Raw genomic sequence first — 22,991 nt, forward strand, 5'->3', positions numbered from 1 at the left:
GGTCCAAGTACTTATTGCTGAAGGCTGTTACTAACAGTTTTTGTGCTGTTAACATGATTAGGTAAATAAAAACCGGACAGGATATTTAGTAAAACATCCTTCAGTGCTGTTCAGTGACTATATTACAGCTAATAGGAGACAAATTAAATAAAGGACATACAGCTTTGATTCCAAAGGGATACTAACTGCCTCAGCTTGGTAAGGTTAGACTGAAACTCATTTTAATGCTGCATGTTTGCACAGAACTAGCCAGCAAACAAGGAAGTGACTAAGATATGACAGTGGTCCAAGGTTTTTGTTGTTGTTTTAAAAAACAAACCAAAAAAAACACCAAGCCAAACCCAAAACAACACACAACTTTTTCTTCTCCCTTATGAATTCTTGGCATAGACATAACCACCACATAGTTCTGCCTTCAAATTAAAAAGTGGCAAATTCTAGCAAGGTGATGAGGCCAATCACACAGCAAGATTGATAAGGACTAGACTTTTTTTAACAGTCAATAACAACACCCATATGTATCTAATTAATATAAAACTTATATAAATATTTTATTGTTATTATTAAAGCCTGGAAGGACAGCATTTCTTGTGATACGGGTCTTAGACCAATATTCAGTGTCACAAGACACCTCTAAGCATGTTTGGGGTCAGATCATGCAACTATTTGCCCTTTCTTTTGAACTGCTGTTACTGGCCTCTTTTGGAGAAAGGTGTTTCTGGATATGATCCCACAAAACAGTTCCCAGCCAGCAACAGCTTTCACTGTTTAACTTCTAATAGCCACAAAAGAATACAGGAGGGTCTCCCAGGCAAATCAGCATCTAAATTGTGAATGGAGGACTGATTCTTTGCGGTAACATCTCTGTATGTTTCTCAGATCCAAATTGCCAACAAAACCTCCTCCTTATTTCAGCATATGCAAAGTGTTTTCAAATATCCTCCCAAGATGCTTAATACTCCAAAACCAAAACAGACACTCTTTGGATTTATCATTTGAGCTGAGCGCCATGTAGTGTTCCTGAAATTATAATTAGCCTCTAGCCTCAGAATGGGAACTGGAAACGCTTTGATAAATGAATTGTAAAGGCCAGCCAGCTAGTTTCGTTGTGACTTGTGGAAACACATCTGTATCCTGTGCTGACATGCTGTTTTATTTTGCTGCAAACCACGCAAGTCTGCATCTAGAGAGGACAACATATTAGTCATCGCCAGTGTCCTCACACAGCCTCTTTACAACCCTCACTGCCTGAAATTGCAGGCACGCTCCCACCTTTTCCAGGCTGTCAGTTTACCTGTTACTGTTGTTGCTCCACTGAAATTACCTGTCAGATTCTAGTCCCTGGATTTACACACAAGCCCTGTTTGTCATCTATGATTGCCAAACCATTCATCACTAAAAGAAGGGCTCAGAAAGAGACTGAGCAAACCTGGGAACCATCACAAAAATACAGTCCTGAACAGGTAACATTGTCTGAGAGGCTGAAAGCAGAAGGTTGCTTTGAAACACCATGGCATGTATGTGCAGGACACCCAACTTACACTGTGTTTGCTTTGTTTTGGATTTTCCTAATATCTTGAATGTTCATAGATGGTCATGACTGATATGGATCTATTTTAAGACAGCTCATGTTGGCATGGACAAGTGTCCAGTTCTTGGTGGATGTCTACAGTGGCACATGCCTAGTCCACCATGCAGACAGGGGCATCTCCTCCACAGGAGCAAGGCTTGAAAGTAAGACCTCATACAACCCACATACCTTGATAATCTGCACAACCCTGAAAACAGAGGTAAGACTGAGGTGGGCGATGGATATGCAGCAGTGGCAGAAGTTGAGGAACTAGGGAAGAAAGGTCTCTAGGGTAAACCTCCCTTCATTTTACCTGCATAAAGCACACCAGTGAATCACAGAACTAGCTGTGCTAGGTTTGTTTTGCTTTAATCAGCTATGGGTTAATTAAAACTCACACTATGTCTGTGTGGTAAACATGTCTTCTCTTAAAGAAGTAGTAATAAAGGAGCAGGGAATAAGTAAAACAAAGGGATGGTTGGAAAAGGGAGAACCAAATCCTCTGCCTTTGGCTCAGCACTTTTACCACTGCTTCTTATTTGCCCTATCCCCTCGACTTCTGTAGTGAAAGGACAAGTGCTGGGGGAGACACCTTGGTCAGCCTCAACTTTACATGAAAAAATACTAGGATGAATGACAGGGTAGGGGAATGGGACACTAAAACAAGTGTACAAGCACCTAAGAAGTAATACAGTGCTAAAAAACAGCCAACGTGTTTTTCAAAAAAAAAAAAATATAGTGGCATACCATTCTTATTCCTTTAAGAGGATAAGTGGATCAGTGAAAAAGAGGAGAGCAGGGGGTGGGCTGTATCTTAACCTTTTTAAGAGCCATAACCCTGTTCCATGCAACTTTCTTAAAGCAAACAAGGGAAATATTGTCTTGCTGTAATTACCATAAGGTGGGTGCATGAATGGGTGCATAAAATAATGTACTGAGAATCAAATTATCAATGGTTGACTGTCAAACAAAACAGATATTTGAAAAGAGGTACCATGGGCGTCAGCCTTGGGCTTCATTCTATTTAGTATTTTCATTCAGAATCTGGATGATAAAGCAGAGAGTTCACATACAAAATCCACATGTGATGATATGGCGGGGGTGGGAGAAGGGCATCACCAGTCCTTTGGAGACCAGGTTTAAAGTTATTTTCGTAAGTGGGAAACAGTCCTAAAGCTAACATGATAAAATCTCATAAGAACAAAAGTAAAACATTGCTTCTCAGCAAGAGGAATACAAAGACAAAAGCACTGCTCCGAGAAGCTCCCTCAGAGCAGCTGACATACCGGCTCCCATGTACGCTCCTCCGTACAGCCTCCAGCTCCGTCTGCCTGCAACCCCTCCATAGAGACCCAAGTCCCTGAGACAAGGCATGTCCTGCCAGTAAGGGGCCAACGCATTCTTTCCAAGCTTCTTTTAACATCCAACATTTAAAAATCCATTATGGATTAGAAATACCAAAACAAATAACAGACAGTATTGTTTAGGCACCTTCCCACATGATCAGTTAATACCATATTGCCAAACTATTTAAACCAGTCATTTCTTGGGCTAGGCCCAGATTCGGGCATTGAGACTGAAGTTGTTCAGGTGTTAGATCCCACCTGGTGAAGCAATGACAGTCAACTTTACTCCTTTCTGTCTACAGCCAGGAAAAGAAGAAACACAAACCAAAGCTCCTGAACATTTGCTATTCAAGCAGCTGTGGACTATCAGGGTCTCCTCTGACCAGTCCAGGTCTTTTTTCTGTGGATACATATTCAGGTGTGGGTGACTTTTAAAACTATACTTTGTATTCTTTCTTAAACAATAAAAAGCCATGTGCCTTAGTCTTGATTCTGCCCCAATACTGGGAATCCCATTGTTTCAGGAAGGGTTAACAGTCTACGGTGCTAAGATTAGGAGGCACCTGTCAGGAATAATCAGAAACAGTGATGCACATTCTCCTGATGATTTGGCAGAAGTTAAACAATTTGATATGCCCCCTGTCTGGGAAACTTAAAAGATCTCCCACAGAAGTCTTTTGCTTGGAAGAGTCTGGGAAGTCTGTGATGCAGTTCTATAAGAAAAGCTACATAATCACAAAGATCATTACACAATGAAATCCCAAACAGTAGGGGCTTTGCTAGGCCGGGGTAGAGGGTGATGCTCCAGCACCAACCAAAATTCAGGAGACAACAGTGGGATAAGGTGAAGTCTGGCAGCCCCAGAACAGGCAACCAGCAGCAGCAGTTCTGCTGGGCAGGAGAGGGAGGCGAGGACTGGCTCCAGCTCCTCTCCACAGAGGCAGGACTGGCCCAGGGAGCTGACAGGCCTGAACATTTTCTGCTACAGGCTCCCTCCCTGCCCTGCTGGCACCAGCAGCGGCGTCCAAGTCGCAGGGTGAAGCTGCCACTACACAAGCGTGCCTGGTGCCTCTTCTTGCGAGTGCCCAGCTGGGCACGGCCACTGTGGCCCGCTCTAACCCAGCAGTCACCAGGCCTGACCACAGCGTCTGAGCTCTGACACTGACTCGCCACTGCTGTGGGACAGTACATGATGAACAGAAAGGAGTATTTTCCCAGCAGCACACATCCAGCCCTAGGCTGACATGTCAAGAGGAAAACCTGCACATAAGAGTGTAAACTGACAGGAGAGGATAAATGACTACTCACAAAGTTAAAATTCAGGATGAATTCTGTACTGAAATAGTCAAGCAAAACCGGAGATAATAGGCAGGGCTGCATCAGAAGTAGTTCTCTATAGGGATGACTAAATCTTGCTGTTGCATAGTTATCTGCTTAGATCAGCAACATCTGATGCTCCTGATCCACTGTGGTTGTTTGCAGGCTCGAGCCATAGGCAGCAGATGATTCAAAAGCAAGTTCTTCCTTTGTTTAAACTACCCCACTTTACAATTAATTGCATTTGATCACATGATCAAAGCCAGACTTTCTGTCACTGAGGAAAACCAATGTAGTTTAGTTATTACATTTCATAGTTTATGCTACTCCAAACTACTGAAACATTTAAAAGCAGACAGCATTTTGCCAGTCTTCAGAGACTCACAGTCCGATTTAACCACACCCTTACAAAGTACAAGTCAAACCAAGCTTTCACAAAATTACAAGCAAACTAGATCTGAATTTCTTTGTCAACTATCCCGTACTCTTGCAGAAATCCTGGCAAAAATGCGCCTGCACCACTGCTCAATTTATTGTTCTTTCTTCCATGTAACAGCCACATAATATTCTTTATTATTCTAGTGAAAACATTACACGTCTTTGAAAGAGTCTTGATTTCGAGGACACTCTTTGTAGTGTTATATTTACTTTAGCAGTGCCTGTTACTTTTGCTTGACTTTGTGTAAATGAAGTTGGTTACGTGAGAATACTTCCTCTTGGTCAAGGACAGACAGAAACGTCAACATAAAATCTCCCTCTAGTCCCAGAGAAAGAACTATCTGCCAATTTTGCACCGGGCCAACTGTTGGGACACTGTGGTATGGAAGAAAAAACAAGCAAATTAGGACTGAAGTGAGCTCACAAGAAAAGTATTCTGCCCTGAGGGATGTTTACCTCCTAAATGTGGCTTATACACTCTTTTACAAATACTGCTCAGACTCGGCAAGATAGAGGGGCAGTGAGATTTTATGCAGCAACAATGATTTCACTTTTGTGGATACACAAGTCTCCCTTTGTTGTTAAAACACATATTCAAACATATAGCTCATCTGCAACCATTTATAAACATGTACATTAACAGAAAGGTATAGAAAACCTGAGATTAGCAGCCTCTTCTCTCTTGCACACATATGAGTTTAAAGGAAAAAAAAAAACCCAAATATCTTTTTATTTAGCTTCAAGTGCAGGGCCAATGCAGCTTTGCTAGGAGTGAATGAGAATGTTTGGAAGAATGAGATTTATTTCAGAAGTTGTTATGAAATGTTTCTCTGCTCTTAACTGTCACTGGTTTCAAGTAAATTCTAGTTTTACGGCTACAATCCATAAGGTAAAAATTCACAGTTTTGGTCCAAACACTGAGAAAGAACTATTTCAGCCCAATTCAGGGAAAAATACATGTGTGCCAGCACATAAAGGAATTTTTAACACTACAGCAGCTAAAAAAAAAAGTAATAATCACAGGTAAAAAGTCCACATTGCAGCTATTTTAAGGATAACTTTTTATGAACAACTTTGTAGCATAGGTCTTCTAAGTTGTTAGGGTGATTGGGGGCAGAGGGGTGTGTGGGGTTCTTTTGTTTTAAGACTCAAATACTCAATGGCCCAAACTCTGCTAGCAAAGTCAACACCACCTTTCCAAGCTGGGACAAAAAATATCACTATAAACACAGATACACTTTTTCACTTTCCCCCAAAACACAGGCCAGTGTTTCTTACCTATTTGGTCCTCGGGAATCAGCGATTCAATTGGGGGATCAAGTTCGGAGCTTTGGGACAAATAATTCTTGACTTGGGTCATGAACTGCCGAATTGTTTGCAGCATATCAGTGCTCGAAACATGGCACTCCTTGTTTTCCTGGAGAAAACTGACATAGTCCTGCACTAGGCATCCAAAGTAAGTGCGTTTGTCCCGGGACATCTCTGCAATTTTCTTAATCATCCTCTTTTCAGGGGTCATGAAGGAACTGAAAACTCCACTGACTTTCCGTAGCTGAGATTTCACAATCTTGGGGAGAACAAACGAACTGTTTCTTTTCTTCTTGGGCTTCAAAGGGGGTGCCATGCTCTCTTGGTCGCTTTCACCCTCAAAATCCTCCAGGCTGCTGTTAGTGTCCCCCTCATAGCCAAACAGCGGCATGCTCCGATCGAAGTCCAGCGAGTCAGACGAGGAGGTGGAAATGCTCATGTCGCTCAGTCTCTGCCTGCCTCCATTCCACGGTATGTGTGACTCAGAGCTGGTAGCTACCGTCTTTTTGGCAGCTGCTGGAGCCAGCTCAGGCAGGGTTTCACCTGGAACGCCAGCAGCTTCAGGCACAGACACTGAGCTGCAGCCAGGCTGAATTACCCCTGTGGTCTTTGAGCTACCTTCCACTTCTGAGCAAACAGCCTGCTTCTTCAGCCGAGGAGGCGGAATAGGGGTTGGTTTATTCTGCAGCAAATCCAAGCCTCTCTCTTTCTTATGGTTGACTGTTTCTGGCATGCTCGCCTGCTTTATAGTCCTGGAAAGCTGTGGACTCGTGAGGATGCTATTAATAGAAGGAGGTGGCGGCCGGGGCGGGGGGGAGCGAGGCCTCGCTGTGCCATTCACGTCTTGAGTTCTCGGGCTCTGCCTTTTCAGACTTCCACTGACATCCTGGCTGTGCACTTTTAAGAAGAGAGGATTAATGAAACACAGCGCTCCGTTGGTCTGGCTGCACTCCAGCTCTGAAGGCGTTCTGGTTCGTATAGAATGCACTCCATTTATAAGGCAGAGCTGACGCGAGTCTTTACAAGCACTGTCCAAAGGCACAGGCCTACGGGGAGGTGAAGGATCCGGGGGGTTGCTGTTAGCCAGGGAGCTCCAAAAGTCTGAAAATCATCATTGCATTAATGTAAGAATGCAAAACAGCATGCAGATGGCTTTCAGAACACTCAGCTTAACATCACCAGTTTAAAGTATTAAGAAGTTTAGACAAGCTTTTATTAATTCAAGGCGGAAAAAAAAAAATTCTGAGTGAACCTCTTAAAGCACCACCAGACATAACTGCATCTACACTCCTGAGGCTGCTCTTATTCGTTTATAAATACCATGACCAATGCACAGCTTCAGATCAGCCCACTGAACTAGGCTTAAAAATAAACTGAGAATCAAAGGAATGGAGACTGTGACACAGTAATTCTTCTCAACTTGAGACTGAAATGAACATAAACTACTCACTAGCATCTCACTCAGGAGAAATAAGCCTAGATTCTCAGCTGATATTAATAAGCTCACTCTGTTAAAGACAACAGTCAGGCTGATTTATTTCAGCTGATGGCCACTTATGGCAACTCAACAAAAATTTTGGTTTGGTTTCTTTTGATAGTGAAAAAATGAAACTCCACATGAAAAGACAGCTCACATTTTGCTGTGGTGGGTGGACACAGAATCTTTAGCTACACAGACCAAATGCTCACGTCTCTAAGAGCACTGGCCTGCGGCCTTGCCTTTGCAATGGTGACACAGTTCGCCTGAGGTTTTAGATACTCAGCAGCACATAAATAGACCAGATGTGCAGTCCCACACCAGCAGTGAGGAAAACCTGTGCTAAACCAGCAAGTTTCAGCTGCAGCCTCCGCACTTGTCCCAGCAAAGTGTCAGCATGTTTGTGAAACTGAGTCAACAGTAAAACCCATCAGCTCCCGAAAGTACAAAGACTGAAATCTGACAAGCCCTTGAGGACAACAATCTGACTAAAATGAAAGGAATACCAAAGGAAGGAGATTTTAAAATTTGCCAGTTTTGACAGGGCCCCTTTTCCTGTAGTGTCAAGATGCCTCTTTTGGGCTGTTGAGCAATGACACCCGGGCCCAGCTGCATGAATGCCAAGCACTGCATAACAGGGTCCATGCCCAACAGCTGTGTCTTGCCTATGGGGCAGAATGCAGGAAATGGCCCGTGGTGACAGGCCACTGCCACAGAACATATGTAGGCACAGACATATTTCTCTACATAGTCATGCGACGCTGCTGTTTTCTTCCACTTCCATGACTTCACATCCTGCCTGCAGATCCCTCAGCAGACTGGCCAGTGCACCTGGCACGTGGGCAGTTGCAAATGCACATGATGTAAGCACCACTGCAGGTGAAACAAGAGACACAGAGTTGTCTTATGTTCAGCACATGAAACCTTACAGGTTGGCAACAGCCTTGAAACCTTCACCACCAGTTCTTCCTGATGTGGTTTGCTGGGCTATGTGCTGTTAACCTGCCTTGGGTAGTTCTCCCTCTGAGTCTACAGCGTAACAGAGCTCCGACAGCAGCTACAACCCTCTGTATTCAGACTAGGGTGCTTTATGTCTACGTGTTGCTTAAGGAAAGCTCACACTTAAGAGGAAGGGCCCCTGGGAGTTTTTAGGCATCTCATGGGTCCACAGCATTGAAGAGCTGACTTACTGGTGTGCTCTTTTGCACACACACACCTAAAACTCCATCAAAATCTCAACTTTGTTGTCTGGTTTTTGCTCACAGAAACCGTGATCATAATTTGGTGTGTAGTAGGTAATTGATCCCAAATACACCAAGTTAGACACTGATCTATCAGTCTCCTCCTCAGCTTTCAAATGTATTAGCTTAAAGAAACAATACACACAATGTAGACAGAGACTGTTCAAGAGCAAGACTAACTCTACAGCAAGTAGGCCATGGCACTTTCAGGTACTGTGGACAGTGTAGCCAGTCTGGAGAGCTTGCTTGACAGCACCATGATCATCTCTTATACAGTAACTCACCTAAAGTTACTTCAAGGCTTCCAGGTGGCACTGGGAGACTGTCTCTTCACTACACTGTATCCCAGACCGACATTTTCTTCCCCCCACCCCGCCCCCAAACACTCAACTAATCTATTCCCATGAAAATCCATACTTTCACCTAATTACCTAAACTTGCAGATAAGCAGTGTATAAATCATTTGTCTCCTCTCTAAAACAAATTCCTTAACTGCATTGCCACTGCATCAAAACAAACTGCAAAGCAGTGCAATATTTCCCAGTGTATGGCTTTGCTGCAAAGTCCCACTAAATAGTTCTAGAAAGCCTCACACTAACATTCTGCTTTAGTGAGGATCCACTTCTAAGGCAAAGATGATTCAAAAAATCTACTGGGACAAAGACTGCCAACAGTCCACCCTCCCTTCCTGCAAAAGGAAATGAGGCCATTCAGCACTTTGCAGGAGTTGCTCAACGATTCATCTGGGTGGAGCCCATGTTTGAAATCCCGCCAGGCTTTTTGCATTCTCCTGCAAGCTGAAGGTACGTTTTACAATGAGCCGGTATTTGGTTGTAGCAATCAAGTGATGCAAGGTCATGTTCTTGCATTTTCTTTTGTTATTTTAAAAATTTCACCAAATGAACACACATGGATACATTCTGCAGATCCTACCTATACTCTCCTTTTATTAATATGCTACTGCATTGAGCCACTGATCTCAAAATCACCAGTCTAAGATCACATGTCAATCTGAACACAAGTTTTATTAACAATGAACAGCAGCTCCTACATTCTCCTGGCAGCTCCACAAGTTATCAAGCTAGTGCCTGCTATGTGAGCTTGCAGCCAGCATCAGCCCTTAGAGGAGAAGCTTCATCAAACCTCTGCCTGGGGATTGTAAGACTTGCTTTGCCCAAGGGCTGCCCAGAGAGGAGAGAGGAGAAGGAAGGAAGGAAACAGCACTAACAAATCACAGAAGACACAGAAGGAAGGAAGAGCACCAAGGTCACTGTTTGGCAAGTACAAGGTTTGGCCTTCCCAGTAAGAGAAGTTGCTTTTCTAAATGAAACCTGTATCATCACTGACCAATATGAACTGCTTACTGATACAGACTTTTTTGTCAAGCTTACAGCAAGGCTACAGGGAATGACATCTATATAGAGAACTACTTACTCAGTCCAAGCTGAGCAATCTCTTCAAGTTGAGCTTCTGTCTTTGCTGCAGCAATAGCATGAGGCAGCTTCAGGGTGAAAGGAAGGACATCCCTGTTGTGGAAGAGAAACAATTACGGTTTTCACAAGAACATTCATAGTTTTAAAAGCACTTGTTTTCAGCACTGGCAGTGGCTGAGCTCTGAATCTAACTTTCTTCTTTAGCTGTGGCAGTTAGCAATAGCCTTTAACACACAGCACACAGTGAAAACATTACCAACCCCAGGGCTCCTTTACATTGGAAAGTGGTGTGAAGTGCCCAGGACTCTTTCAGTTGATTTCCACAGAGCCATCCAGTATTTTCTCCCATTATAGCAGAAGCTTTTACACCTGGTCTTTCACAAGCATACCAGTGAGATGCAAAATTGTTATCTGCCCTTAACCCTTCAACAAAGCATCATATTTTCTGAATGCGCTGTTGATTGCTCTCAAAGTTGAATTGCACTCCTTGGAATACAAATTTAAATGGGTAGCTACCATAAAAATTTCTAAGCTAGGATGTTTTGGTATTACTCCGTCCTAGGCTGAAAACGCACTTCATTTAAGAAAGTCTATAATTTTTTCTCATATGTGGTTTCTCTTCCCTGCTTACTAGAAGTTCAATGGGTGTTTACAAAGAGAGATGCATGAATGCATGAACTACAGCATAAGCCAAATCCAGTGCACAAAACTTTTAGAGATTTTAAGGGACAAAACTACTTAACTATATGTACATTGTATGAGTACTACCATCAACAAATACTATACCTTTTGCCTGCCCAGTTGGTACCCTCAAAAAACAGTGCATGCTAAACTGGGAAATCTGTAGTAGAGGTACCTACGTAATTCGGAGTAAATGAGAACAAATGGAGCACAGGAATCCTACATACAACTGGTGTCAGCGTAATTTTTTTTTTTTAAGATTGAACAAGCCAACCATCTGTTGTAGCACAGATAGTGGATTTTTATAATATTAATATTACCTATGCTGTATGTTAACTTGTTGAAAAAACAGGATCTCAGAACACCAGTCAAATTCAAATCAAGCATATGTGTGATACTGATACACTAGCTAAAAAGCATTTGAAAAGACACTTTCAACATCATACCACAGATTATGTAGAGTCTAGAACATCGTCATGGACTCAATACAAAGACAGGTAATGCTTGACTCCTCATACAAACTGACTGGGTATCTATTGCAAGAAATTCCCTCTGGTTTTAGGAAATCCTCCTGGTTTTGCTGAGATGTACCAAATGGCACACTCTCTTTCTCTAGATAGCTACCCATCTGCTTCTTTAAGAAGTCTATACATTTTCCTCTTGCACCTCCAGCAATACTAGACTACTGCCTGAAGAGGACAAGGGTGCCGGGTAGATGCTGTCACTTAAGAAACATTAGGCAAACAGAAACACTTATGACGTTTCTCCACTGAATGGGGAAATACGCATCCACTTCCTAAAGCATACCCACAATCAAAGAGTGAGCTTCATTTACTGAAATCTCTGGACAGGTTTGCAGCCGAAGTTGCATTTATTACAGGTATCCGTGGATGGGTTTGCAGTTAAAGTTGTGTTTAAGAAGATGCTTTAACACCACGTCTAAGTTATGACCGCCACTTTTTTCACTTCCTTCCCCTTCCCCAAAGGGCAACAAGAAAATGAACAGAAAAATAAAGAGATGAAGAGCCTGGTTACACAGTTTTGTATGTGATTCCCGAATGGGAGGCCTGACTGCATCAGGATACTAAATTCACACTTAGCTAACTGAAATACCATTAAGAAAATTAAAGCCACTTTCCACAGAGACACTCTCAAGTTATGAGACTCATTAGCATGGCAACAAACTACTGTGCATTTGTGAGCTTAGTTTTAGCAAATGCAAAGCAACTTGGAGCCTTCAGTGAAAGAAAAGGGATAAACTAATGCAAAGAAATCTACATTTGCTGCACAGTCCCTGTGGGCACTTATGAGGGCATTTACCAGAGCCTGGCTAGTGTGCAGAACTAAAAGGGTGACAAGATAAGGAATCTGTCATCATTAAACTGCTTTTAAATGCAGTTTCAGCTCATTTCTCATCTGAGCGCTGACCAATTACTTATGTGGTATAAACGCTTCTTTCATCACATTTTTGCACAGCTTGGCAAAATGGAGGCCTGCCACAAAGAGGGTCTAGATGCTTTTCCACCACAAAAACTGTAAGCACAGCAACCTAAGTGCATCTCTAGTGAGCATTCCCCACACCAGAAATCACCACTGTGGGCTCTAATTGGCAACCTTGTTGCAGTAAAAGGACCAGAACCATAAAAGTTGCCTCTCCCCTCTTATTTCAGAAAATGTGCAGATGTGCAGTTTGGCCATATTCTATCTGTGGATAAATGTGAGGCTTGAGCATCAGTCTGCAAGTTTGCACCAGTAAACTAAAGTCAAATTGAAAACAACTTCAAAGATAAAAAACACCAGCTATTTCTTTCACTGCATAATATGTGGGAAAACAAGTTGGGCAACCATAAACTGGAAAGCTGATGAGGCTATTTTTGTTGTTCACAATTTATATTCACATCTCTCAGTTGTCATATTCTACAGTGTGATCTGACTTTTTTCCATTATACTCCAAAAATGCTTTTTACTAGCAATTCCAAGAAATGGACATTGCAAGATAGTTTATGGTGCTTATTAAATGAGTTACAGAGCGGTTAAAAAAGCATTACAAGATATCAGCTAAAGTAAAGTTCAACTCGGCAACACCTCACAGTTGGGTAGGTAACGTAACACCAGCCTTCCAATAATCTGTACCAAATAAGACAAAGACTTGCTTCCAATTCTCATCTCTTATTTCTCCCACTACCCAGGAATATTTGTAGGTTGGCAACATAAATATCATGCTGAACCAAGTTCTTGAGACTCTTTTTTTCAAGACAGTCAGCAAATGTGACTCAGAACTTAACACCGTCTTACCTGCTAATACAGTAGAAAGCAATGAGCCTGAATAAATCAGCAAAACTTATTCCAGACCCCTCCAAGGAAAAGGCTGCAAAGAAAGTTACAAAAGGGAAAGAATCACACATCTATCCACTGTTTCTTAGAAAAGCTCAGATTTTTGCATAAAATTAATAAGTTTGCACCTTCAAACTAGATACTGTTTGGCTAAGACAAAACAACTGTGTGGCGGAGTACATGTCTCTGCTAAAGGCATTTTCAAGCATATACTGATAATCTTGGTGGTGGGTTTGTTTTTGTATTCCAAACATACAGTCTAATTCCTGGGGAACAGATCAAGCGTAATTAGAATTGCACAACATTTTGCTAATAGACAATAAATCAGTAACAGAGGCTTTGTTTGTGCAGTATACTAGCATATCTAATTTTAAATCTTATGTTTCCTCCTCTTGTATTCCATTCTACTCACCTGTCTTCTCCCCAGATGTGTTAGCACCTAATGGGAGATGATATATTTTCATTCACTTCAAGAAAACCATTTAACATGAAAAACCTTTAAAAAACCTCAGACAATTCTGCATTGTGCCATTGCCTTGCACAATGGGGGAGGAAGGCAGGCACAAGCAATGCCTTTCATTTTTTCCCCGTTCCATACCATTGCTTCTTCTTGATATAAATACTTGTTCAGAGTAATAATGACATAGAAGTGATTGCCACTTGGCTTACATTAAGCCCTCTCTGATTCCCGTGGCAAATCTCACCTAATGATCAAGCAGAAGAAGCTCATAGAGTGAAATGATCTACATCTTTTGCCTCTGGACATGACTGAGACCAGAACAGAAGGAAGAGTGTTTATGAAAAGTAGCATGACAGGTTCCTGAAGCACATGAACGCTGGGCTCTTGCAGCCTCGGACAACTTCTACAAAGGAGTGAACGTGAAGTCTGTGATTGTTTCAGCCCAGCCCTGAGGGGGTGAATCGCCAGCTGGTGTGGTACACACACTGTTGATGTTTCACCAGTGGAGGAATACTTTTGAAAGTCATCTCCCAAGGAGAGTACTTCCACTGCTATGGATGCTTCAGACATCTGTGCTGAAACGAGGCAGACTCCTGGGTTTGGTGGGGAAAGCCAAAAGTCATGCCGCAGCTTTAGATACCTCAGCAACACCTCTCGTTGAGTAGCAAAGGTGTAATTTTATCAGTACTCTGTGCTCTAAGGCCAAGGTTCCAGTTCTACTGACTATAAAGTCTGCCCATGAACCAGAGTAAAAACTTAAGTCAGGTACCGATCTTTTATCCAACCTTTACACTGAAGGACAGGTCAACCTGGTCATTTATGTGTCTGGAAAATGGGATTTCTTTAAGAGAGATGCTAACAATGCAGACAGTAAGCATGCAGGTGATCTGGGGGCCGACTAAGAGAAGATGAGTGTTCAGATCCCTGACTACACTTAAAACCTCAGCTATGACTGGTGAGTAAAAACATCAGTAGATACTTCCCCCTTGTGGTAAAATTTTATTCATGAAAGACAATATATTATTTTATTTTCTAGATGTGAGAGAGGGAATTCAGTAGCGTAACAAACCTACAAACACAGTCTTAGATCACACTTAGATCAACTATCACTGATAGCTTTCTCTTCTCTTTGCCATGCCTTGTTTATAACTGGAACCAAAACCAGACACACAGAATTAACTTTTTGTTGCTGGGGGCAGGGAAGGGAGAGGTAAAAAGGAAAAACCCAACTAAAATGATCTCAGTTTACTAACAGAAATAGCAGTTAACTACAGACCCTCTGCTTCAGGGAAGTTTAACTGAAATTGTTGCCGATTTTCTCCAGTTTTCACTTTCTTGTTGAAATGAACCATTTGTTCCACTTGCAGTTTCTGCACCACATACACTCACCAGCTGCAGCTTCCTTTTTTCATTCCTGTATTTCAAACATATTTTTCACACCCTCCACTCTAAAGAGATGAGGGCAGTATTGTTTTGAAACTGACTGGAACTCTAACATTTGCTCATTTCTATTAGAAAACAGGGAACAAATATAGTTGAATTAGAAAAATCATTGATCTTGCATCAGAAACAGTTCCAGAGGGTTAAAACCCATCTAGTTAGTACATTAAAAAAACCCCCAACAAACACCACACTCAAATTTGTAGTCAGAGAGTGCTCATGACAGAGTTGCATCCAAGAACAGTCCCCTGAGCACAAGAAAATGCAAGGACTTTTCATTGACGGCAGACAGGATTATAGACTGTGTTTCTACAGAAGAGGATAACTACCCATAATGCTCAATGAATCCTGGATTCAGCAAGGTACATAAAACAAGTATTCCAGCACAGACTTAAGCATTTCTGTGTATCTTCTCTTCCCCAGGATATGCCTGACCCACTCGCAGAGCCCTCCTCAGAGAGCACTGTAGGCAGCCTGTGACACTATGTGCATGACTTTGGGTATCTTCTGCCGTGGGTTTCATCAAAGCAGAGTGCTCCTGGCTCATACAGGGTGACAAATAACTGAAAAGTATGTAACTCACAACTTACTGTATGTGCTTTCCTTTATTGCAAATTCTTTTAGGCAGGACCCACAGTCACTGGGCAGACGCAGAGAGATGACTTTCTTTTGCAATCTTGCAGATTTCCTAACCAGAAATATCTGTTGCGAAGAAGGCAAAAGGACATGGTTTTAGCTTCATCACAGATGCCTTAATAGAGACAAATTATAGACAAAAGGAACCAGAAAAACTTAATGATCTCTTATCTATATAAAACATCTCAGAATTTTACTCAGTTATTACTGTATCAGGTCCAACAGCTTGGTGTGAAATGGGAGCAGAACAATTATAAAAGCATCACATCCTTCTATAACACAGATACAACACCAAGTCCATTATGCTCTCCACAGCAAATCCCAAGCCTTGAGTCAAGCAGCAGAGTCTGGAGGAGAAAGGGACACTGATGGTGGCATGCTCCTGTGTCCCACTAGCCCATTTATGCAATCCTCCTGCACCAGGATGGAGGCAGCATTATAAACATGCTATCAGCCTCATCAAGCACACAGGGCCTGGTTCCCATCACAGCAAGTTTAACGCAGGCACTAGTGAAGGATAAAACGCTGACATTTCCCATTTATCTATTGCTTTCTCGTTATGGGGGCAATATATTTGTTACATGGTCCTGGTTAGCAAGGTCCAGCTTTGGAGCTGTAATTGCAGCAGTCCAGTTCTCAGCTCCAGAGGACCCCAAACTAGTCCTCCGATGTATCAGCCCAGGTAATGGGTCACACTCCAACTGCTCCAGCTGCCAAGCACTCAGGAAGCCCTCACTTGGATTATCCAAAGAACAGAAGAAACAGGGGTAGGATGTTGGTTGGTGTTGTTTTGGGTTTTTTTTTTAAAACACTTGCATCAAATAAATTGAAATGTAATTTCTTACCCCAGGAGGCTGGGCCTGAAGAATTTCCATGGCTTCAGCATCATTCAGACCAAGCTGCAGCCACACAGGGTGAGTATGGAGGAGCTTGTCCAATATGCTTAGCTTGTTAGATAGGCTGTCATATCCAGAGTCCCGGGGGCAGCTTTTTACATCATTTTTCTCAGGAGAGACATTATCCATGTCCTTTACTAGACTGTGAAAATTTTTTAAAATATTAAATTAGACATGCTAACCTACTATAAACAATCGCTCAGTTCAGCAAACAGACTTATCACAAAACTAATGGCGCTGCTGGCACCCTGGACTGGTATTTCTCCTACTGAGAACTCATATAATTAGTATACACAAAAATACTCTTATCATAAGATTTCTTTCTTTCACTTGTCCTCAATTTAACAGCTAGCTTTAAGATAAGCCTTAGCATTCTTTTATTAGCTTGTTGAAATTCAGCAATCACTTCAGATGCAGGTGTATATGCATACGCAGTTGGGTGAACATTTCACCTCCTTTCTTTGTTATGTTTACATTTGGAAACACTTCTCTTCAAAGGTATTTATGCAATTCAGCTATTTTTATTTCCAGATAGACTGCAAAAGCTGCAACACACAGAAATCTTCCTCTGTCCTGCCTGCCAGAATAGACTGTTCAATACTCTGACAATGGAGCAACTCACTGTGTGTTGGTGATCACTGCACCAAACACAAGCAGTTTCTCTGTTTGCTTGTAGGGATTTTTTCCACAACAGCAGCCCACAAACTAGCATCACTTCATCTTATCCCCAGACTACTATCTCTGCTCCACTAGTCCTGTCATCTTTGCAGCTGCATATCCATCTTTGTTCCCCTCTGCTAATGAGTGGTCAGAGACCTCAGTCAGTAGAAAAGGGAGACAGAAAAGAAAAAGAAAAAAAAAAAAGGTGAAATCCATCAAATAACCCTCCCTTAAGGCACAGCTCTGTTAAGAAATCGTCCTAAGTGGTAGTAATTTTTTATGATCCATGCTCTAAATATCTACATTTTTGCCACTTGGCCATAAAAGGTCCTTACTTCACATTTTAGTACTACACTTTCAAGGATCAGAAGCAAGTAAGGAATTGTAAATTTATGCTCCTAATTCCTTTGGCTCTGGATTGACTCCTATGTGAGGAATAAAGGCTAAGCTAAGTGTGAATGTGGCAAGCTAATGTAAGGTTAAAATTTATTTGGGGCAGGGCAGCTCAAGTTACTGCTAAATTCAGTAATGAAGTACAGTTCTTTCAGGCTACAGATACCTATTATGCATTAAAAATCCAAACAAACAGAATACTTTGAGAACTCCTTTTGTTATGCAAAGTTTTGGCATCATTCATATGATACAGGACACCCAGTTTAACTGCATCTGTGTTGCTGGTTCAAATTCCTCATTTTTGAGGTAGAAATACATCCTGTGATACTTCCAGTGTTAGAAATCACTACAGAACAGTTACTCTGGTAACAGCTTCCTGATGACAATATTTGAGCATAGACAAAAAACCCCTGCAAACTCAAGATCTAACTCGCTAAGATGTCAGATACAGAGGTTGCATTCTTCCTACAGACCTTTTCTGATGGCAGAAGAGGCCCTGAGCGGCAGAGGGCAACACAGCTGCATTTCCCCACTGCAAACTATCTCACAGCTCTTCTGAACTTGTGTTCTGGACAGGCAGTAAGCATCATTAACAGCATTTACCACCTTTATTATGCTAACCAGCTACTGTACCCAGAGCAAGTGGGTAGAGACTTCACAAGCACAGGAGCACCGAATACTTAAAAAAGCAAACAAAAATCCACCCCCCAAAAAACCCCAACCCCAAAACAAAACCCACCAAACAACAAAAACCCCCAAACAACCAAACTGCTTTTTTCTAGCTTTGGTCAGTAATTTGCAGCATCTCTGGACAGTGCTAGGAAAGACAGTAAATGGGAGTAGAGAACTTTCACTACATGATCAGATAAGAACAGGCAGACATTCAAACTTTTCATTACCTAGATCAATTATCACTACCAGATCACCTGCGTGTCTCTCCGTTCCTTTTTGTCCTTCTCCTCTGTTTGCTTATTTATGAAGCCTTTTAGATTTGCAAGACATCTAAAATGCAGCTGATATTCCCTCCCTGAGTGTCAAAAGCTGTTAGTAACTCCCAATATGCCTTCAAGGGGCACAAAATACACAGAAACATGTTGTGTGCAGAAGGGAAGTTGCATTTACATCAGTTATGACAGGGCTCTGAAACTGCCACAATATGAATCCTGGGTTCCCCTTTCAACCATGGTCCCAGCAGAACCTAGTGTTGTAATGTATGAATCTCCACAAAAGTCAAATCATGAATTACAAAAGTGTTTTCATGAGCTGCACCTCCAGTAAATATTGCTCAGAAACTTTCCATTCACCTTCGGAGCCAGTTAGCAACGTTACAAACCAAAGAGCTGTGGTGAAGTGCAAGTTATACACTGACACTGGCTGAGGGAAAAATTTTTTGCCTACAAAAGAAAGTTATATCACATGCAAAAGAAGCTGCATGACTGGTATTAGCTATAAGGCCTGGCACTGCTTGCTTCCTTGAAACAACCTAAAGCTATTAAGAGTTTGCATGTGTATGTAGGGTCACAGTGTTCCTCTTCAGCATGCCTGCCTTAATGCTGTCAAACACTCCCAAACTGTTATAAATCAGAAGACTGATTTGAGTAGGGAGCTGTTGGTTTTTTGGAACCTTCAGGTACTTATATGCACAATCCCTCCCACATGCTGAGATCTGAGGAATGCAACGTATGAGCCCCCATCCTACTGACCTAGATACACAGGGACCTCCTTGCTGCAGCTGCTTCTGTCCCCTCAAGAAATAAGCTAAAGATTACGAGTATCTGATCATGATGTGACTTTCTGCCACTCAAACACTACTAGTTCAAACGACACCGATGCACCTCAGCTAGAGGACTACTACAATCCGCAGGAAGGTAAACTAGGAACAAACAACACTTAAAAATTATTTCCTATCCAAGTAAGAAAGAAAGAAAGGCGGAGAGAAAGATCAGACCTGGTGAACCCTGGCAAGGGCATAACTTGGAAAAACCACATCTGGCAAACCACACAACCTACAAGAAACCACTTCCCAAGGTGCAGGAGGTAAACGCAGTCAAAAATCCATTGGTTTGTTTTGACAGCCTATTTGCAATGGTCTAGCACTACTGAGCATCACAGTCTGAGTTTGTTTGTGATCCTTAAAATTATTTTAATTAGTGATCTGAGCACTAAACCCTGACACATAGGAGTTCTTGAAATTTGTCACATCTTAGACTGTAAAATTATCTGGGACTGGGATGCACACGTAACAACAGCATGGAAAGAAGAACCATTTGAATTCCTCATGATCACCTGATTAATTTAAGTGTACAGAATAAGAAGTTGCTGTAACCTAAGCACTAGCAAAATATGCTGCATATTATGCAACAAAACTAAATTTCTCTCCTGGTTTTACTTTTGGGGATTTTTGTTTGGGTTGTGTTTTTGGGGGAGGTGGTGGTGTTTGTTTTTACAGTGGCTCCCTATAAAAGACAATCTGACTAGGTCACGTTAAACACAAAATTGAAACACGAATCAACCTCCACATATGGTCTACTTTAATGCAGGGGTACTACACTGGTTTCTCTACAGTGGGAGAGAAGTTTCAATGCAACTCACAATGAATTAAAGAAAATACATGATTCATGAAAGTTTCCTTAGATTGGGGAAAACCCATAAGTGTATGGGAAGTAAACAGAGATAACTGCCAAGAAAAACAATGCTGTGCTGCATCCTGGTTAGACTTAGCTCACAGTGAAAAGGACAAAGAACAGGTTGAAGATTGAAACCAGGATGATCCTCTCCCTCATGCCTACAGGGCTGTAAAATACACCTTAATCATGTACCTACGAAGCAAATGCTCCTGCCCTCCTGCTCACTACAGCAATTCTCTTTTGGTCTCTCAAATCCTACCTATGCCTCTTGCTCTAACCTTGTAAAACCTAAACTTTTAATATTTCTCCCGTTTTTTTGTGGAACTTGGGACAATGAGCTGATCTGCTCTCCGAAACTACCGCTAACCTCCCCAATCTCCTGTACTGACAAACACTGGCCTGAGGAATGGACTTTTCTCTCTTTGGGATGACAGACACACTGAAAGCACATCATCTTGTGTGCACATCCTATCAGGATGACCAACGCTGTTCCATGGGCTTGCTATGTTAAATTAAACTAAACCAGTTGCTGCAGGATTTACACACACAACCTCCTCTGTGGAAGAACTTACCCACCCTTCTGAGGGCATGAGAGGAGTTGTAGGAAGGACCTAGATGACCATCAGCATTTGAGGGATTCAGTCTGATCGCACACTATGGAGAGGTTGGTTATCAGCCCAAATGGAAGAGCAGCCCTGGGTTTAGCCTATCATCCCAGATAAACTCACTAGCCAGGAGGAGGGTCATAGCGAGAGACCAGGTTTGATACTATAATGATGATAAAGACTCTAACTTGCGCTTGAGTGTGTCTGCATTTCCTCACTCCATTTTTTTGCCTGGATTGGTCTCTGTTTTTAGGGTACTTGCACACCAGGACCATGTTACCCAGGGGGAGGGGGAGTGAGAGAAGTCTGCTCTTTGCTTATGGCAGTAGGATGCTCAGAATCTCCCCAGTGATGCAACTTAACAGGCCTTGCTGTCAATTCTTTGCCACGGTTTGCAAAACACAGCTCTGTGTCCAGATTCATTGTTCTCCCACTCCACTGTTACTCAGCAGCAAGGAATATTCCTCTATGTTTCTTTCCCAGTCATAAGGGCAAAGAGACCAGCAACAGGCAGGTAAAGTGAATCTGTCTAAAATTGCAGATGAATGTGAACCTTGCTCCAGTCCTACCAAAGGCTCCCCACATTTAACCCAGTTTGACTCCCCACTGCAGAAGTGCCTGGATTTCTCTGTAAATCCTGCAATCTAGCAGGCCTTAATCGGACCAGCCTGGCCTATACAGCCATACTGAGCATCAGCTGAGAGAGGGTGGAAAGCCTCTGCTGAGCACTACCTCCACTCCTCAGCAGATGGACTGTCGCTTTCTTCTCTATCCCATTACAGCTGAAGGGACAGGACAAAGCTGCTGGGGAAAAGGTTGTTAGGTACTTGCCTACCTGTCAACACCAACAGAAGCAGTTCACTGTGCAAGACACAGAAGACGACTCTACTTAACTGCTGTGGAAAAAATGTAGAAGACACAGGCCAGAGGGCTGTCCAGTGCAAAACATGAGGGAGGGAGCGAAGTTCTGCCCATGCTTCTGTCATGGTAACAGAGCAGGAAGGAAATAAGCTGCAGCAGCTGCCACCACTAGCAAAGCATCCCCGAATCATTTCACAGGCACCAAATGCTCCAGGAAGACTGGCGCTTTACAGCCTTCCCTACAGAGGGACAGCAGCAAGCTTTCTCCCCTCATGATCGTTCACAAAGACAACAGACACAGGGGTCCTAGGGCCCTCAAGGGAGGCTGAGTGCCTCCTAAACGACCATCTGGATGCCACCAGCCATGTCATGCATGCCCCCCCATCCTACATGGACCTAGGCAGCCATTGCACGCAGGAGCTCTCTAGTTACCATTTCACAGGTCACCACTACAGTGCAGGTCAGAAATTTGTGCCCTTTTCTGACAACTCCACTCATTTGCATTACTGAGGTATGTGTCTGCGCTAGGAAAAAGTCCAGGTATCAGACACCATGGAATATTGAAATAGATGGTGTGAGCAGCCCACTTAAAACACATTTTTACAAGCCTCTTTTTGCCTGGCTTTTATATGCATACAAGCCAAAGTTGTAGGTCCGGTTATTTGAATCATTCTCAGTATTACTTGGGCCACAGGTGTAAACCAGGGAGACGAGTCCAAAATATAACTGGGGGGAGCAGTATAAATCCGAAAGTCACCAGACAACCACAAAAAAAACCCCAACCCAACAACAACACAACCAAACAAAACCCACACACCACAACACTGAAGTTGCAGACGTGATTTCACGTACTTATTTTTCTGAATACAGTTGAGAGCTCTTGCAACTGCTGCCTTTCTAAAACTGTTCTAGGTGATGCCAAGGTGAAAAATGAGAAAGGAAGAGACATTTCTTTTAAGTCAGTTTTCTCTAAATGCAAATCCAAATGCCACATCAAAATACAAACTTCTGAACAAAAATTCTGAAATTGAATTCAGTTAAGTAGCCATGGAAATTGCATTATTCACTTTATTACATTAGCTTTACTTAGATATTTTAATCAAAATATATTTGTGCCCAAAATTAACAAATTCAATTTAAAAATCAGTTAAAAAACCCCAGCAAATAAATCCCCTGGATCTGTAAAATGGGGAGATTTAATTGTTTCCACCAAGATTTTAGAACCAGTAGATCTTAAGTCTTTCATGCACATGGTGTATTCAAAGATA

The 22,991-nt window shown here is 42.3% G+C and overlaps 1 protein-coding gene across 8 annotated transcripts in view; it reads right to left on the reverse strand.

Moving 5' to 3' along the window:
- The window catches only part of LOC141920567 (sodium/potassium/calcium exchanger 3), a 282,625-nt gene that overhangs the window by 12,698 nt on the left and 246,936 nt on the right, over positions 1-22,991 (reverse strand). For all 8 annotated transcript variants that reach the window (XM_074817520.1, XM_074817519.1, XM_074817526.1 and 5 more), the window contains 5 exons: positions 16,527-16,719; positions 15,636-15,747; positions 13,107-13,179; positions 10,132-10,223; positions 5,950-7,080 (listed from right to left, as the gene is read on the reverse strand). In XM_074817520.1, the coding sequence (XP_074673621.1) occupies positions 5,950-7,080; positions 10,132-10,223; positions 13,107-13,179; positions 15,636-15,747; positions 16,527-16,719 (1,601 nt within the window). The remainder of the gene's footprint in view (positions 1-5,949; positions 7,081-10,131; positions 10,224-13,106; positions 13,180-15,635; positions 15,748-16,526; positions 16,720-22,991) is intronic.

This window comes from Strix aluco, chromosome 3, assembly GCF_031877795.1.
Source record: "Strix aluco isolate bStrAlu1 chromosome 3, bStrAlu1.hap1, whole genome shotgun sequence".
NCBI lineage: Eukaryota > Metazoa > Chordata > Aves > Strigiformes > Strigidae > Strix > Strix aluco.